General features: G+C 40.7%; 1 protein-coding gene across 1 annotated transcript; it reads right to left on the minus strand.

Moving 5' to 3' along the window:
- Nucleotides 1–7,079: 7,079 nt before the first annotated feature.
- LOC134435592 (uncharacterized) lies at nucleotides 7,080–8,490 on the minus strand. Its single transcript, XM_063184657.1, has 2 exons — nucleotides 8,252–8,490; nucleotides 7,080–7,772 (listed from the first exon to the last, which is right to left on the minus strand). Exons 1-2 carry the CDS (start codon nucleotides 8,355–8,357, stop codon nucleotides 7,282–7,284), a joined length of 597 nt encoding a protein of 198 aa, XP_063040727.1. The 5' UTR covers nucleotides 8,358–8,490; the 3' UTR covers nucleotides 7,080–7,281.
- Between the last annotated feature and the right edge of the window lie 11,028 nt (nucleotides 8,491–19,518).

The raw sequence follows: 19,518 nt of genomic DNA on the forward strand, positions 1-19,518 counted from the left end.
GTGATTCCAAAAGTCAAAACAAAGTGTGGAGAGGCAGCCTTTAGCTTCTATGCTTCAAAGCTTTGGAACCAGCTTCCAGATGACGTAAAAAATGCACCCACTATTGATAGCTTTAAATCTAGACTCAAGACAAAGCTGTTCTCAGATGCTTTCTTAAATTATTGAATGAAAAGACGGTAAAATAAGAGAAGACAAAACCCTGACAATTCTAGACCCTATCAGGTAAACGGAAAAAAGGAGGCCAGACTCCTCTGTCGTCGAACAGTTAAATTCTGAGGATTGAATGAAAAGACGGTAAAATAAGAGAAGACAAAACCCTGACAATTCTAGACCCTATCAGGTAAACGGGAAAAAGGAGGCCAGACTCCTCTGTCGTCGAACAGTTAAAATCTGAAGACTGCGTATGTTTTTCAAGGTTTTATGTTTTTCATGTTTTATTTTATTATTATTTTTACCTTATGTTTTATCTTAATGTTTTAAATGTTTTTTTGACTCTAATTCATTTCCCTGTTTTCCTTTCATTTACATTTGTTAACTTTGTGAAGCACATTGAGTTGCACCTGTGTATGAAATGTGCTATATAAATAAACTTGCCTTGCCTTGCCTTGCCTTGCCATGGTGCCATTTGGGGCAAATTGCGTGCAGTCTGGGTTGACAGACAGCACATGAACATGTAACTCACCCGACTAACTTGGTATAGTGGCCAGAACGAGGGATAGTATCATCTTTCAGGTCCAAGTCCACCAATTAGGGCCCAAATTAAGGATAGACCGATATATATCGGTCCGATATAGGGACGATATTTGCATATTTTAAGCGTATCGGTATCGGCCGTGTGGTTTTGGCCGATACACAATATTTATTATTTTATGTCAGGTTTTTTTTAAAAGCACCCAAGACACTTAATTTTTTTATTACTTGATTGTTAGACATTACTTGATTGTTAGAGTGGGTGTTTAAATGTTACAAGTTCTACCTCAATTTGATAATGTTAAAGGAATGTTTGAATAAACCTGAGACCTGGAATATTTGTCATTTTTAAACGTTTTTTTTTACCCATATCGGCCCCAAATATCGAGTATCGGGTATCGGCCAAGGGTGATGAAAAAAAAATGGTATTGCATCGGCCATTAAAACACCTGTATTGGTCGACCCCTAGTTCAAATGGGGCCATGCGCAACGCATCCAAAACCGGGCATATAGAGCTAGAGGTCGGTCGGATGAAGACGTCTATCACCTATCACAAACGTTCGCCTGGCTACAGTAGCCGAAGTAAATAATGCTAATGTGGCATGCAGAAATAGCAACCAGATGCGCCTCAACTGTGGTAGCAGTTCCCAGGAATAGGCGACACCAGACGGTACCAGTAGAAGAAAAGTTTGTTGCGTATAGGCGAGTACATCTATGCAAAAAAAGACCTAACCCCAAAAAAATTGATACAAAAGGTTTTTCAACTGATTTTGTTACCTCTAAGTGTCCTTAATAACATACTAAAAATCTAGGAAAATCTGACTTCAGGAAAGGTGTCATTTTCAAGATCAAAGTTTTAAAAAATAAAGGTTACTACATGATAATTACATTGGCATGAACTAACATGTTTTCAGGATCTGTTTGTTTGGAGTGCTGTTTGGGTGGATAAAGACACTACTGCTATGATAATATCCATGTGCTGTTTGTCAGGGCACATCATCAGTGATGAATCATGGTGTCACTAGGTATTTTGGGTCTTTCAGCAGCTGAACTGAATAGACAGGAGCCACTACATGTGTAAGTAGAGGGCAAGGTGAAACGGTTGGTACTGGAGACAGACAATGTCCTGAAAGGACATAGGGCTTTAGCATAGCTTTCAGGTAAGCCAGAGTAGGGCCTGTTGTAGCGTCATAGGCAAGGGTCAGGGCCTTGTATTCAATTAGGGCATGAGAAAGAGGACATGACTGGGAAACTGAGGCTATGTGGTCAGAGAATGATAGATGGTCATCAACAATGACACCTAGATTTCTTGTGGCCTTATTTGAGGCAACAGTAGCAGAATCCATATTGAGCTCGATATCATGGCAACCTAAATCTTTGGCTGGGATCACCAGCAGTGCATTTGGGCGAGGCTCAACTGAAGGTTGCATTCCTTCATACTTGTGGATAGTTCAGAGAGGCAAGCGGAAATGTGTGTGACCGTGGAGTCATCTGGCACAAAGTAACTGTGCTTCATCGGTGTGACAGTAGTATGAGAAGCTGTGAGAACAGATAACATGGCCCAGTGATGTGGTGTACATGGCAAATAGGAGTCCCAGCACCAGCCCTTAGGACACCTCTGTGGAGAGGCTATGATTTGAGGACAGCTGATCTTGCCCTTGATACATGCTAACAATGATACCACCAGACTCAAAGAATGTGTGGAAGAACTTGAGACACATAAAACTCAATTATTTATCTAAGAGAGATGTTAAATAATCATGTTTTGAAAAAAAAATGCTAGCTGGTGTGTCTGCACAAAGATTTTTAGATTTACTACAAAACAAAAAGAGATGTCCATAATCTCTTCTGAAGATATCTTCTGGCTTACTAGAAACAAAATAAAAGAGTTATTTTGATCTTGGCTTTTTCAGATTTTGAGTTTTTGCATTTTGAAATTTAATGCATATTTAATTAGATATAGTCCAATTACCATATTAAAACATAACATTTCAGAAAACGTGCAATATATTTTTTTTTCTCACAAATATGTGAGTAATCACTGGATTAAGTTTCATGGTGATATCGGCAAGCTACATTTTTTGGCCTATTCACCTGGAGTGTCTCTTGACCCTTATAATAAGCCTATGGCAGCCATGTTGAAAAAAACTCATTTCCCAAAGTCAGATTTTACTAGATTTACAGAGGGGTCACCAAGCCACACGGGTTATCCCACGACCAGGTTATCTGACTAAAAATACAAAGTGGGTCCAAGTCAGTCATCAGCCATAACAAAATAAATACAACAGTATTACGCATGGGTGTTGCCGCAACTTACCCTAGGCAGAAATACAGCGCACTTCGCGCAGTTCCTATGCGCAATACAGCCAAGACTGTTTAACGGCGGACCAATGCTTTAGGTTTTAACGCGGCCTCCAGTAAGCAACACGGCGTGCCCTCGCCAAACGGTGTGGTCTGGCTGGAGCGGAAGACGTCAGCCGCGAAGGACGTGGCATCTCCCGCTTTATAGCCTTCTGCCCGCCTCCCCGCTGTCAGTCAAACCACAGTGCCAGGTTACCAAGCAGGTGCACCCTGCTACAATTAGTTAGATTCTGACCAAAGAGGCTTGAGACAAGAGGGCTTACTCGCGTCATAACAGCGTAGTATGAAATGATGACGAGGGGAGTACGGAAATTTCATTCTTCTTCTATGGTCAGTATTGGAAGCACCTGGGAAGCATGCAATGACACTTCCGCGAGAGTCGGGGTGTGGAACAGGTCATAGGACAGCGTGAATGTTTGTCAGCTGTCCTTAATTACCCCCAGCAATTACTGCTGACCAACAGCTGCCGTTAATTTGGCCACAAATTATCCATCATGGTGTCGCCCCCACTGACCATGTGCAAGGGAGTACGGAATCGCACCCACTGACCAATGACCATGCGCAAGGGAGTTAATTTTCCATCCATCCGTGTCCTCAGGCAACGCCCCCGTACTACACCGTGGCCACCCCCAAGAGATTGTTCTTCTGTTGAGTTTCTTTGATTCTGACCGCCAGGCGGTGCTTCAGCACTGACAGCCAAGAACTCATAGAACCTTCGTTCTGTTTCGTTCCTTCTGACCGTCAGGCCTTGGCTGTCATTCAGTGCTGAAAGCACCGCCTGGCGGTCATCCGGAACTCATAGCATCGTACCTTTGGTCATTGATTTTTAAAAATGTGGCAAAACAGGTTTTCAGTTGTTCGAATCCAAAATATAGAGAGGTGTATTGTTCTCATATAGGGTTTTCACACCTGGTCTCTTTCAGCCACTTTAGTGAACTCAGACCTGTGACCTGTGAATTTTCTGCACATATATGAATGCTCCAAAGTGTACCCAGACCCCTTGAAAGTGAACCGTACAGAGACCTTCACTGACATGGTCTCAGTAGGCTACAGTTCGCTTATGAGTCCTGAGAAGTTGCACTTGTGACTAGGTGTAATCCCGAGGGCTGTAAAGGACCTGGTGTGATCAAAAAGGAGACTGACACACCATAAAAGCCTAATGGGACCAGAAAGATCAACCGGTTATTTTTGTAATACACTCACAATATGAACATCAACAGAACTGAGTCCTTTTGCTGTCGGTTCACTTTTTGGTCCACTTAAAGAGGACTGAGTTTGGTTCACTTAAAGAGGACTAGGTGTAAAAACCCTTATAGACGAAGGTGTTGGCTGTGCAGCGAATGTATTGGCCAATCTCCCCATGTTTTACATTTTTCATATGCTAATAGGCTCTTTCTTGGTTATGTCACAACAGCATCAGACAGAATTAGAAGTAAAAAAATATGTTTACTGTATTAAAGCAAATTACTTAAACAATTCAACATAGATACTTATTTTAAGCATATTCTTGAAACTTGTCAAAAACACGTAAAACACATGTTTTTTGTGGAGTCAGATGTCACCACTGTCAGGTTTTGCAAAAAAAAACCCAAATGCACCTCAGTGGAGGCTAGAGTTTTGGATCACAATTACTAACATGTCTTGTAATGTAATTAGTAAAATATGGAACAAGATGTTTCTCATGGTGCATTCCACAGAGGTAGGAGCTTCCCAATATGCAACCAGGAGTCACCTACCTCCCACTTGAAAGCGTTCCAACCAGCAAGTCAACCAAACTTCAAACATGGAGGGAAAAAAATACATATCCACTTCTCAAAGATGTCAGCAATGTAAACAATGATGTGTAAACAACACCATGCGTTTTTTTTTCATTTGGCCGCATTTCATCTTTGAAAGAGGCAATACCTTACTATATACTATACCTTAACTACACCTTAGAAAGGTTCACGAGCGGTTTTGCAACTCTTAACCTGTCCAAATCAGGTCTATTTGTCCATAGAATGATGATTGCTGAGTAATGTGCTACATAAACTATTCCTAACGCTGTGTGCTGCCATTGCTGTGATGACAACACGATTGTCAATGGGAGGAGCATTAGGTGTTTCATATCCTCTTCTGAAAAAGTATATAGCCTAGGCCTATGAATTACGACTAATGTAATATAGTACTATTAAAACCCCAGATAGTAATAGTGTCCAAAAAGATTACCAAATTGAAGAGAAAATAGGCAGCTTACCGGAGCTACAGTGATGGTGAAGTATGCAGTAGAGCTAAAGGTTTGAAAAGGTGTCCTCAGTAAATGACAATGACCTTGTGCATACCTGAATTAATTGAAAAAATCTGACAGTGGTGACGAATATGCTGGACACATTTTGAGCAATCAGAAAATAATAGTAAATATTGGTATTGTTTAACACACATTATGTGCATATCTGTAGAACCAATGGTCTTCCACATCATGGTAATATTATTTAATTCCATCAGTGATTTTTGTATTTTAATTCAGTTGAAATCCTTGGGACAGCCGTTTTTACAGGGTGGACAAGTTTATAACCATGAAAAGTAATAGAATTACACTTGAGGGTCATTTCACGTGAAATCAGACACTTTGGGACCCGACCGACACCGATTTCAATCATACTTGTTGTGCCTGTTTAGTAGCAAGGTAGCACCCCAGAACTGCATTTGTGTGAATCTGACACCAATATTAAGGGAGAAACAGACTAGGAAAGGTTTACATATGAGGGTAGGACACTATACATTCAGCATTGATTATATCAGTCAGTGTAAGTCACAAAAATATGTCTGTGGTGTTATTTGAAAGCTCTTTTCTGGCTCTACAAATTACACAAACAGCATGGAATACAACAACCCTCAGAATATGAATTATGATAAATTGAAAAATTAAAAATGTAATATAAAAAAACGTATATTTTAAAATGGCCAGTTCCTTGTCTAAACGTAGCCTGCAATGTCATGAACAACACCTGAAGTGCTGGTGTTTGGTTCTTTATTATTTCAAAGATAATGGGACTCAAAAATATGGCGTCATACAGATCACCAACTAATAATATGGTAATACCATCGTAATATCACATGACAGCATGTCTATCGGAATATGTGAAGGATGGAGATGGTCCATGAGGAAGCAGGAAGTTCAGTTTCACCTCTCCAGTCATATACAGCTACAACATACCCTTTCATGCTTGAACATTTCAAAAATCCTTTACTGAGCTTATTCTTTCAACCCTGTCTTCTCTGAATACTGAAAATGTTCTAGCTTCTACTGTGTCCATTGACAATGGGCAGATGCTGTGTAGTTTTTGAGTACATGGAATAGGGACCGAGGGTGCAGGGACTACCGGGAAAATGCCTGTTATGCCAGATGGCCAGTCCAGTCCTGTCCCTGATACTACTCTATTACTACTTCATTACAACTAATTTCAACCTTTATGTCCCATTATTTCTGAAATGAATAAAGAACCAAACACCCCATTTTCAGGTGCTGTTTATGACCTTACAGTCTATGTTTAGACAGGAAACGGGGCATTTAAAAACACAAGTTTTTTTATATTCAATTTAAAAATGTTCAATGTATCATAATTCATATTCTGAAGGTTGTTGTATTCCATGCTGTTTGTGCAATTTGTAGAGCTGGAAAAGAGCTTTCAAACAACACATCAGGCATCTTTTTGTGACTTACACTGACTGATATAATCAAGGCAGAATGTATAGTGTCCTACCCTAATATGTTAACCTTTGCTACTAGTCTGTTTCTCCTTTAATATTGGTGTCAGATTCACACAAATGCAGTTCTGGGGTGCTACCTTGCTACTAAACAGGCACAGCAAGTATGATTTAAATCGGTGTCGGTCGGGTCCCAAAGTGTCTGATTTCACGTGAAATGGCCCTTAAACATTTCAAACAACTGTAGCCTACATTTGTGTAACAGACCCCTTGGTCATTACCTGAATTCATTTAGTTCATGACAAGTTAGTTGATTTTCAACAGAATTAACACTTTATTGCTGGGAAATTTTTTTTTGCCAAAACTTTCAAGAATCAGTGACCTACTAAACATTATTTGTATCCAAATGATAATGTGGAAGTAAGAGAAAATATTCCATCAGATTTTTGCAGACAAACATACTTTTTAATTTAAATGGCATGGCCTCCCAACTTCTCCACAGGTTACAGAAACTTACAAAGGGTGTACAAATGCTGCTACCTCCTAAGGCTTCTTGCATGCTACTTTAGATGTTGCTCCCTCCTTGGCCTTCTTGCCTGCTGCTCCGTTAGGTGCTGCTGCTTTAGATGCTACAGCCTCATTGCCCTTCTTACCTGCTGCTTTAGATGCAGCCTCATTGCCCTTCTTACCTGCTGCTTTAGATGTAGCCTCATTGCCCTTCTTACCTGCTGCTTTAGATGCTACAGCCTCATTGGCCTTCTTACCTGCTGCTTTAGATGCTACAGCCTCATTGGCCTTCTTGCCTGCTGTTTTAGATGCTACAGCCTCATTGGCCTTCTTGCCTGCTGCTTTAGATGCTACAACCTCATTGGCCTTCTTGCCTGCTGCTGTCTCAGGTGCTGCTGCCTTAGATGCTGCTGCTTTAGGTGCTGCTCCCTCCTTGGCCTTCTCGTCTGCTACCTCCTTAGGCTTCTTGGCTTCAGAGGGCTCCCCCTCTGATGATGTGATGGGCCGCTTGGAACCAGGCTTAGTACCTTCGTAAATGACACACACAATTGTTAAATTAGAATAAAATGATCTACTATTTAGCAAGACATGCAAAATTCATTGTACCTTGCGATTTCATAAAGCATAATGGCTGGTTTCTTTTCAGATATTTTGGGGATTTTTGCCTTTATTTTGGATAGGACAGTGACAAAGCAACAGGAAATGAGTGGGTGAGAGAGGTGAAGGATCAGCAGGACCTTGGGTCAGAAATGAACCCGGGTCCCTGGAGTAACGGTACGGATACTGCACCCCCCTATAACGGTTTTTGACCATTGGGAGAAATCATTGTGCATGTGTGTTTAGGAGAGAGCCAGAGAGAGAGAGAGAGAGAGAGAGAGAGAGAGAGAGAGAGAGAGAGAGAGAGAGAGAGAGAGAGAGAGAGAGAGAGAGAGATGGAAAGAGGATATTAAGTATACTAAACATGAAAGTATTCAGTTCACATGATGATGAATCTACACAAACTTACATTTTGTCAGTCGCTCCTTCAAGTTTTCGGCCGAAAGATTCTTGTTCATCTTCTTTAGGATGGTTACCATGGTGCTTCCAGCCGCTGAGATGTACGCCTCCACCATGAAGTCCACTACCTCTCCTCTAACAGCATTCTCCAGCTTTCCCCATTCTATACTTCTACGTCCATTGTCCCTCAGATAGTTTTTGAAAGACTTGAAGTCATTATCTGAAAGATCACCTAAAGTCTTTCTGAGCAGGTTCTTCTGGGCTGCATTCATATCGAGTCCACACAGCTGAAAAAAATAAATGCCAGAGTGAGCCTGATAACAACAACAACAACAACAACAACAACAACAACAACAACAACAACAACATAATCAACAACTTCAATAATAATAATGATAATAATAATAATAGTAATAATAATAATAATAATAATAATAATAATAATAATAATAATAATAATAATAATAATAATAGAAGATGTTAGTAAGTTGCATACTATAATGTGCTTTCAACTATAAAGCACACAACATAGCTCTTCTAGTCTGCCAACCTGGAGGAGCACACTGAGTCTGTCATAAGCAAGTAGGGTTGCCACATTTCAGTGGTAAAAAACCGGGACACACTGACGTGTGCGCGCCAAACGTTTATGATATGTATTTATTTCAGTATATATAAAATACCCAGACAGTTATTCCATTTACCTGGACAGACCATAAAAACTGGGACAAGGAAAGACTTGGACGTGTGGCAACACTATAAACTAGAAATGCATTCTCACAGAAAATGCTGGAAGCGGGCTTGCCTTTTGGGGCAGAGATGAAACAAAGTACTATTGAGAAAACAAAGCTAAAAGAAATCTTGGAAAAACTCCATCCACCCAGTCAGAAGTTATGGGCCAAACAATTCAGCCATCTTGGATTCAGCCATCTTGAAAGTGTTGTAGCTCTGCGTTTTGGGGATATACTAAATGACATACATGGTATTTTAAGTTGGCTAAGGAACACTGCATATGATATAATTTTGAAAATCAACATGGCTTCGAGCGGGATTCGAACTCACAACCTCCATATCTGTAATCCAGCCCCTTTGCGATTGATATTAAATGACATACAATACTGTACATGATATTTGAAGTTGGCTAAGAAACGCTGCATATGATATCATTTTGAAAATCAACATGGCTTTGACTGGGGTTCGAACCTCCAACCCCCATATCCCTAATTCAGCACATTTGCCATGCATACTAAATGACATACATGGCATTTTAAGTTGTCCAAGGAACACTGCATATGATATAATTTTGAAAATCAACATGGCTTTGACTGGGATTCGAACCCCCAACCTTCATATCTGTAATTCAGCACATTTGCCATGCATACTAAATGATATACATGGCATTTTAAGTTGGCCAAGGAACACTGCATATGATATAATTTTGAAAATCAACATGGCTTTGACTGGGTTTTGAACCCCCAACCTCAATATCTGTAATTCAGCACATTTGCCTTCCATACTAAATGATATACATGGCATTTTAAGTCGGCCAAGGAACACTGCATATGATATAATTTAGAAAATCAACATGGCTTCGGGTGGGATTTGAACCCTCCACCCCCATATCTCTAATAAAGCAGCATGCATTACCACTAAGCCAAGCAGCTAGTTGTCATGCGTAGTCCAGCAAGACTATATTACATTGCATTGCAGAGCTGAACAATACACTTCTAGAATGCTTGCTCGCACCTGCTCGTTAAGAATGGAATCTTGAGACAGTGACAGTTGAAATGGAACACTTCATTGGCTGCACCTGTTGTGATTGACTGAAAGACATTTAGTATTGAGCTCTAAACTGGGGAGAAAATGAGAATGAGTTTTTTGTCTTTACAACATCGTTGTAAAAAAACTAAAAGGAGTTGGCACGTGTCCTTTTCACAGATCGGAGTCATGCTTGTGATCTCTCTAACAGTCTTTGAATGAAGTTTATAGGTTAAATTTTTCAGGCACAAATGGACCTCCGTGTGGGACATGCGCTGATCTCTAGAAAAATGCACTTTTCGAAAGAATGGGATTCTCCATAGACCCAGGACTGTTTTTTTTACAAACCTGCCATTTAAAAAGTATTGGGAGTTGGGAGATGAAACTTTGACAATTTCGAGACATCCCATAGAGCTCGCTAACAACGCGTCAACTAAACTTCTAGGTGAAAGTGTTGATGTTTTATGACCGAAAAAGCCTCCTACACTCTAATCTCTAGAGTGGCGGAACCTTGGTTCATGGAGGTTCCACCACTGTTTTCAATGGAGACCCAGGCTTTCACAAAATCGCCAAAAACGGGAAAACGACAAGAGACACGGAGAAGCCTATAACGATACGCGATCTCCAAGCCGAGCCGGTCGTTTTAGTGTTTGAAAGGTGTCTCTATCTCGAAAGGCCTAGGAGGAGATCCATTTTCTATTTTACTGCTGCCCTGCACAAGACCAATAATAATAACTAGAAATGCATTCTCACAGAAAATGCTGGAAGCGGGCTTGCCTTTTGGGGCAGAGATGAAAAAAAGTACTATTGAGAAAACAAAGCTAAAAGAAATGTTGGGAAAAATCCATCCACCCAGTCAGAAGTTATGGGCCAAACAATTCAGCCATCTTGGATTCAGCCATCTTGAAAGTGCTGTAGCTCTGCGTTTTGGGGATATACTAAATGACATACATGGTATTTTAAGTTGGCTAAGGAACACTGCATATGATATAATTTTGAAAATCGACATGGCTTCGAGCGGGATTAGAACTCACAACCTCCATATCTGTAATCCAACCCCTTTGCCATTGATATTAAATGACATACGATACATGATATTTGAAGTTGGCTAAGGAACACTGCATATGATATCATTTTGGAAATCAACATGGCTTCGACTGGGGTTCGAACCTCCAACCCCCATATCCCTAATTCAGCACATTTGCCATTCATACTAAATGACATACATGGCATTTTAAGTTGGCCAAGGAACACTGCATATGATATACTTTTGAAAATCAACATGGCTTTGACTGGGATTCGAACCCCCAACCTCCATATCTGTAATCCAGCACATTTGCCATGCATACTAAATGACATACATGGCACTTTAAGTTGGCCAAGGAACACTGCATATGATGTAATTTTGAAAATCAACATGGCTTTGACTGGGTTTCGAACCCCCAACCTCAATATCTGTAATTCAGCACATTTGCCATCCATACTAAATGATATACATGTATGGCATTTTAAGTCGGCCAAGGAACGCTGCATATGATATAATTTAGAAAATCAACATTGCTTCATGTGGGTTTCGAACCCTCAACCTCCAATCTAATGCAGCAGCATGCATTACCACTAAGCCAAGCAGTTAATTGTCATGCATAGTCCAGCAAGACTACATTACATTGCATTGCAGAGCTGAACAATGGACTTCTAGAATGCTTGCTCGCACCTGCTCGTTAAGAATGGAATCTTGAGACAGTGGCAGTTGAAATGGAATCCTTCACTGGCTGCACCTGTTGTGATTGACTGAAAGACAGTTAGTATTGAGCCTTTAACAGGGGAGAAAATGAGAATGAGTTTTTTGTCTTTACAACATCGTTGTAAAACAACTAAAAGGAGTTGGCACGTGTCCTTTTCACAGATCGGAGTCATGCTTGTGATGTCTCTAACAGTCTTTGAATGAAGTTTATAGGTTAAATTTTTCAGGCACAAATGGACCTCCGTGTGGGACATGCGCTGATCTCTTGAAAAATGCACTTTTCCAAAGACTGGGATTCTCCATAGAGCCAGGTCTGTCTTTTTTACAAACCTGCCATTTAAAAAGTATTGGGAGTTGGGAGATGAAACTTTCACAATTTGGAGACATCCCATAGAGCTCGCTAACAACGCGTCAACTAAACTTCTAGGTGAAAGTGTTGATGTTTTATGACCGAAAAAGCCTACTACACTCTAATCTCTAGAGTGGCGGAACCTTGGTTCATGGAGGTTCCACCACTGTTTCCAATGGGGACCCAGGCTTTCACTAAATCGCCAAAAACGGGAAAACGACAAGAGACACGGAAAAGCCTATTAGTATACGCGATCTCCAAGCCGAGCCGGTCGTTTTAGTGTTTGAACGGTGTCTCTATCTCGAAAGGCCTAGGAGGATATCCATTTTCTATTTTTGCTGCCCCTGCACAAGAGAACCAATAATAAATAATTAACAGGACTTAGAGATTACTATAAACGGGCCTTGCTCTGCAAGGGCCATGCTCTGCATGGTCCTTGCTCCGCAAGCCCGCTTAACTAGAAATGCATTCTCACAGAAAATGCTGGAAGCGGGCTTGCCTTTTGGGGCAGAGATGAAACAAAGTACTATTGAGAAAACAAAGCTAAAAGAAATCTTGGAAAAACTCCATCCACCCAGTCAGAAGTTATGGGCCAAATAATTCAGCCATCTTGGATTCAGCCATCTTGAAAGTGTTGTAGCTCTGCGTTTTGGGGATATACTAAATGACATACATGGTATTTTAAGTTGGCTAAGGAACACTGCATATGATATAATTTTGAAATTCAACATGGCTTCCAGCGGGATTAGAACTCACAACCTCCATATCTGTAATCCAACCCCTTTGCCATTGATATTAAATGACATACAATACATGATATTTGAAGTTGGCTAAGGAACACTGCATATGATATCATTTTGAAAATCAACATGGCTTCGACTGGGGTTCGAACCCCCAACCTCCATATCTGTAATCCAGCACATTTGCCATGCATACTAAATGACATACATGGCATTTTAAGTTGGCCAAGGAACACTGCATATGATATAATTTTGAAAATCAACATGGCTTTGACTGGGATTCGAACCCCCAACCTCCATATCTGTAATCCAGCACATTTGCCATTCATACTAAATGACATACATGGCATTTTAAGTTGGCCAAGGAACACTGCATGTGATATAATTTTGAAAATCAACATGGCTTTGACTGGGATTCGAACCCCCAACCTCCATATCTGTAATCCAGCACATTTGCCATTCATACTAAATGACATACATGGCCTTTTAAGTTGGCCAAGGAACACTGCATATGATATAATTTTGAAAATCAACATGGCTTTGACTGGGATTCGAACCCCCAACCTCCATATCTGTAATCCAGCACATTTGCCATCCATACTAAATGACATACATGGCATTTTAAGTTGGCCAAGGAACACTGCATATGATATAATTTTGAAAATCAACATGGCTTTGACTGGGTTTCGAACCCCCAACCTCAATATCTGTAATTCAGCACATTTGCCATCCATACTAAATGATATACATGGCATTTTAAGTCGGCCAAGGAACGCTGCATATGATATAATTTAGAAAATCATCATGGCTTCGGGTGGGATTTGAACTCTCAACCTCCATATCTCTAATGCAGCGGCATGCATTACCACTAAGCCAAGCAGCTAATTGTCATGCATAGTCCAGCAGGACTATATTACATTGCATTGCAGAGCTGAACGATAGACTTCTAGAATGCTTGCTCGCACCTGCTCGTTAAGAATAGAATCTTGAGACAGTGACAGTTGAAATGGAACACTTCATTGGCTGCACCTGTTGCGATTGACTGAAAGACAGTTAGTATTGAGCTCTAGACAGGGGAGAGGATGAGAATGAGTTTTTTGTCTTTACAACATCGTTGTAAAAAAACTAAAAGGAGTTGGCACGTGTCCTTTTCACAGATCGGAGTCATGCTTGTGATCTCTCTAACAGTCTTTGAATGAAGTTTATAGGTGAAAGGGTTCAGGCACAAATGGACCTCCGTGTGGGACATGCGCTGATCTCTTGAAAAATGCACTTTTCGAAAGAATGGGATTCTCCATAGAGCAAGGCCTGTTTTTTTTACAAACCTGCCATTTAAAAAGTATTGGGAGTTGGGAGATGAAACTTTCACAATTTGGAGACATCCCATAGAGCTCGCTAACAACGCGTCAACTAAACTTCTAGGTGAAAGTGTTGATGTTTTATGACCGAAAAAGCCTCCTACACTCTAATCTCTAGAGTGGCGGAACTTTGGTTCATGAAGGTTCCACCATAGTTTTCAATGGAGACCCAGGCTTTAACAAAATCGCCAAAAACGGGAAAACGACAAGAGACACGGAGAAGCCTATAACGATACGCGATCTCCAAGCCGAGCCGGTCGTTTTAGTGTTTGAACGGTGTCTCTATCTCGAAAGGCCTAGGAGGAGATCCATTTTCTATTTTTACTGCCCCTGCACAAGACCAATAATAATAAAACAGGACTTAGAGATTACTATAAACGGGCCTTGCTCTGCAAGGGCCATGCTCTGCATGGTCCTTGCTCCGCAAGCCCGCTTAACTAGAAATGCATTCTCACAGAAAATGCTGGAAGCGGGCTTGCCTTTTGGGGCAGAGATGAAACAAAGTACTATTGAGAAAACAAAGCTAAAAGAAATCTTGGGAAAAACTCCATCCACCCAGTCAGAAGTTATGGGCCAAACAATTCAGCCATCTTGGATTCAGCCATCTTGAAAGTGTTGTAGCTCTGCGTTTTGGGGATATACTAAATGACATAGATGGTATTTTAAGTTGGCTAAGGAACACTGCATATGATATAATTTTGAAAATCAACATGGCTTCGAGCGGGATTAGAACTCACAACCTCCATATCTGTAATCCAACCCCTTTGCCATTGATATTAAATGACATACAATACATGATATTTGAAGTTGGCTAAGGAACACTGCATATGATATCATTTTGAAAATCAACATGGCTTCGACTGGGGTTCGAACCTCCAACCCCCATATCCCTAATTCAGCACATTTGCCATTCATACTAAATGACATACATGGCATTTTAAGTTGTCCAAGGAACACTGCATATGATATAATTTTGAAAATCAACATGGCTTTGACTGGGATTCGAACCCCCAACCTTCATATCTGTAATTCAGCACATTTGCCATGCATACTAAATGATATACATGGCATTTTAAGTTGGCCAAGGAACACTGCATATGATATAATTTTGAAAATCAACATGGCTTTGACTGGGTTTTGAACCCCCAACCTCAATATCTGTAATTCAGCACATTTGCCTTCCATACTAAATGATATACATGGCATTTTAAGTCGGCCAAGGAACACTGCATATGATATAATTTAGAAAATCAACATGGCTTCGGGTGGGATTTGAACCCTCCACCCCCATATCTCTAATAAAGCAGCATGCATTACCACTAAGCCAAGCAGCTAATTGTCATGCATAGTCCAGCAAGACTATATTACATTGCATTGCAGAGCTGAACAATACACTTCTAGAATGCTTGCTCGCACCTGCTCGTTAAGAATGGAATCTTGAGACAGTGACAGTTGAAATGGAACACTTCATTGGCTGCACCTGTTGTGATTGACTGAAAGACATTTAGTATTGAGCTCTAAACTGGGGAGAAAATGAGAATGAGTTTTTTGTCTTTACAACATCGTTGTAAAAAAACTAAAAGGAGTTGGCACGTGTCCTTTTCACAGATCGGAGTCATGCTTGTGATGTCTCTAACAGTCTTTGAATGAAGTTTATAGGTTAAATTTTTCAGGCACAAATGGACCTCCGTGTGGGACATGCGCTGATCTCTTGAAAAATGCACTTTTCCAAAGACTGGGATTCTCCATAGAGCCAGGTCTGTTTTTTTTACAAACCTGCCATTTAAAAAGTATTGGGAGTTGGGAGATGAAACTTTGACAATTTCGAGACATCCCATAGAGCTCGCTAACAACGCGTCAACTAAACTTCTAGGTGAAAGTGTTGATGTTTTATGACCGAAAAAGCCTCCTACACTCTAATCTCTAGAGTGGCGGAACCTTGGTTCATGGAGGTTCCACCACTGTTTTCAATGGAGACCCAGGCTTTCACAAAATCGCCAAAAACGGGAAAACGACAAGAGACACGGAGAAGCCTATAACTGTACGCGATCTCCAAGCCGAGCCGGTCGTTTTAGTGTTTGAACGGTGTCTCTATCTCGAAAGGCCTAGGAGGAGATCCATTTTCTATTTTACTGCTGCCCTGCACAAGACCAATAATAAAAACAGGAAGAAACAGGACTTAGAGATTACTATAAACGGGCCTTGCTCTGCAAGGGCCATGCTCTGCATGGTCCTTGCTCCGCAAGCCCGCTTAATAAACAGGACTTAGAGATTACTATAATCGGGCCTTGCTCTGCAAGAGCTCTGCTCTTGCTCCGCAAGCCCGCTTAACAAGACATCCAGGAAGAAGCAAAAAGGGTGGCAGCAGTGCAACGTTTCGAATGCCAGCTGCCGTTAAAACCCACAGAAGAAGAAGAAGAAGAAGAAGAAGAAAATTTTATCCACCACTTTGCCGATATGTGAGCCCACTCACATGCATTCTAATGATGCACCCACATTCTACACACATTCTATATTGTAAGCCTATATAGGCCTACAGTACCTGTAGATATAGACATACAGTGCACAGCAATACTGAATACAACCCTTTTGAAAAGTAACATTTTGAACAATATTCCAATAAACACAAGCGATATTTCCACGCATAGACCATGTTTAATACTATTAGGTGAACGTACAACATAAAGTTTTATAATATGACTTATATAGGCCTATTACATGTTTTTGGTTTAGGGCAAATCAGGGTGGTTCAGAAATTAGAACACCCCAATGCAAGTCACAGAGGAAAGCTATATTGTAGTAATTCAGCAATTATTCAATCAGTCTCAGAAGAGTTTAAGGACTCATTGCACAGTTTCCTATCAAACTTTCATTTCCTGCTGTCAGCAATGACACCACATGGAGGAGAAAGGACATACGGCCTAACACAGAAAAAGAAAACTCTTTAAACCAGAAAGGTCAACGCTATTAGAAGACCATCAAAGCTTTACTTATCAGTCAAAATTGTATCGACTGTATTCCACAACTTTAGGACAGATGGCTCTGCAACCATCTCAAGGTCCAGACGGGCTAACAGACCACCTTGGCAGGAGCATCTTTTGATGAGAATGGTTATACAGTAGGAAGTTGTTATGCAAGTTCACTGCAGTTATCTAACGAAAAAGAAATTGAACCTGGGCTGATTGTTTCCCATAAAACAATTTGCAGCACATGGCAAGCAATGGCATATGTGTGTGCAACCCACAAAAGAACCCTCTCCTACAACCTAGTCACAAAAAATCCCGCCAAGAGTTTGCCAGGCTTAATTCCGACAAAAATGGAGGTTAATGGGACTCTATACTCTTAACATAAGCTTCACATGTATTGAAGTTGAATTAAACTTACTGTAAGCACATTTGGCATATAACTGTTTATTGAAATATTGTTCAAAATGTTTATTTCCAAAAGGGGTGTACTCATTATTTCTGCGCTACACAAGACAAGATGTTTAGCTTGGAATAAGATGGAATAATCAGCAATCAAATTCTTACCTAATCTTTAGTTTTCCTGTGAGTTTGTGTGCCTTTCTGTGAGCAACGTTAATGTCTGTCTGTGTGCTCCAAGAACCCTCTCCCACAGCCCAGTCACAAAAAAGCCCGCCAAGAGTTTGCCAGGCCTCATTCTGTCAAAAATGAAGGCTTTTGGGGCTCTATACTCTTAACATAAGCTTCACATATGTTGTATTAAACAACTTACTGTAAGTACATTTTGCAAAAGACTTTTTATTTGAACTTGAAATATTGCTCAAAATTTTACTTTACAAAAGTTGTGCGCTCACTATTGCTGTGCACTGTAGAAGACAAGATGGTTAGCTTATGGAATAATAAATGAAATTCTTACCTTACCTTTAGTTTTCCTGTGAGTTTGTTTGTCTTTCTGTGAACAACACCAATGTCTGCCTGTGTGCTCTAGTCAAGGAGGTTTTACACCACTCTTGGTAAGGTGTGGTTCAGATTATGTTATGACGTCACCTAAATGAAGATGAAACAGCCCTCTCAGTTGTGCACTGTAGGCATCAGGACTGCCAGAACAATAGAGAGATTAAGAGAACATTAAGAGACAGATATCTAACATTAAAAACAAAAAAGGTACATGGCCAAGTTAGGTAGGCCCTATGATTAGAAAAATCAGTGTCTGTGGAGTAAGATACATGCATGCAAGGTGTGTCCTCTTTGAAGAAGGCACACAATAAAACGAGTTAGTGCAGTAAAAAAAAAAAACACGGTAGGCAAGGTGTGGCCTCTTTTTTAAAAACTTGTGTTGATTTTGGATTTTGAAATGAAATGTCACAGCCGCCACAAAGCAAAACTGGTTATGTTGCATTACTACATATATTAGTATATGTATATTATGAAGTTTGGTTTCAGAGAGAGAGAGAGAGAGAGAGAGAGAGAGACAGAGAGAGAGAGAGAGAGAGAGAGAGAGAGAGAGAGAGAGAGAGAGAGAGAAAGAGAGATATTTTTGTGAATATCTGCATTTGTGAATCAGCAGGGCTGGTGAAGGGTTACCTGTTACCTATTCACTTCATGCCTTGTGGCACATAAGGCCTTCACAGAGCACTTCCACTTCTCCCGGTCAGCTGCCGCAGTCCTCGCTTCAGCCCATGATGTCCATCCTAGTTCTTTTCTTTCTTTCTCCACAGTACGTCTCCAGGTGGTCTTCGGTCTTCCTTTTCTTCTTTTCCCTTCTGGTGCCCAGGTCATTGCTATATTGCAGTCATTGTTGTGAGTAGTGTTAGGACGGACTTTTTTTGACAGCTGAGTTTGATGAGTTTGATGAGTGTAGGAAGATGTTTTATGAGTGTATGATGTAGTGTGACAGGTTAGGCCAGGTGTGTGTGTGTGTGCATCAGTAGATGTCAAGTCTACATGATGTGTAGATGACAAGTGAAGTTATGGTATGTGTGTAGTGTTTCAGTTGGTCAAAGAGGAAACGTTGTGTCAACTTGTAGATGTCAAGTATTCATGATATGTAGATGTCAAGTGAAGTTATGGTGTGTGTTGTGTTTCTGTTGGTCAAAGAGGAAACGGTATGTCAACTGTGTAAGTAATTAATCAGATGAGTGTAAGTGTGTTGTGTGTGAGCGCATCTGTTGTGTGAATGCAGTTGCTGCGTCTGTACGATGTGAATCGGTGAAGAGTCCAGCGATTCTGTGGGCCAAAGAGGCCTACACGGTGTATTCCATTCACTGGTGGGTGGAGTTTAGGGCCTACATGTGTGAGGGGGTGTGAGTGTGTGTGTGTGTTAGAGTGTGTGGTGATATTGTTTGTTGTTGTTTTTAGCAGGGCCTTT

This window comes from Engraulis encrasicolus, chromosome 19 (assembly GCF_034702125.1).
Source record: "Engraulis encrasicolus isolate BLACKSEA-1 chromosome 19, IST_EnEncr_1.0, whole genome shotgun sequence".
In the NCBI taxonomy this organism is placed as follows: domain Eukaryota; kingdom Metazoa; phylum Chordata; class Actinopteri; order Clupeiformes; family Engraulidae; genus Engraulis; species Engraulis encrasicolus.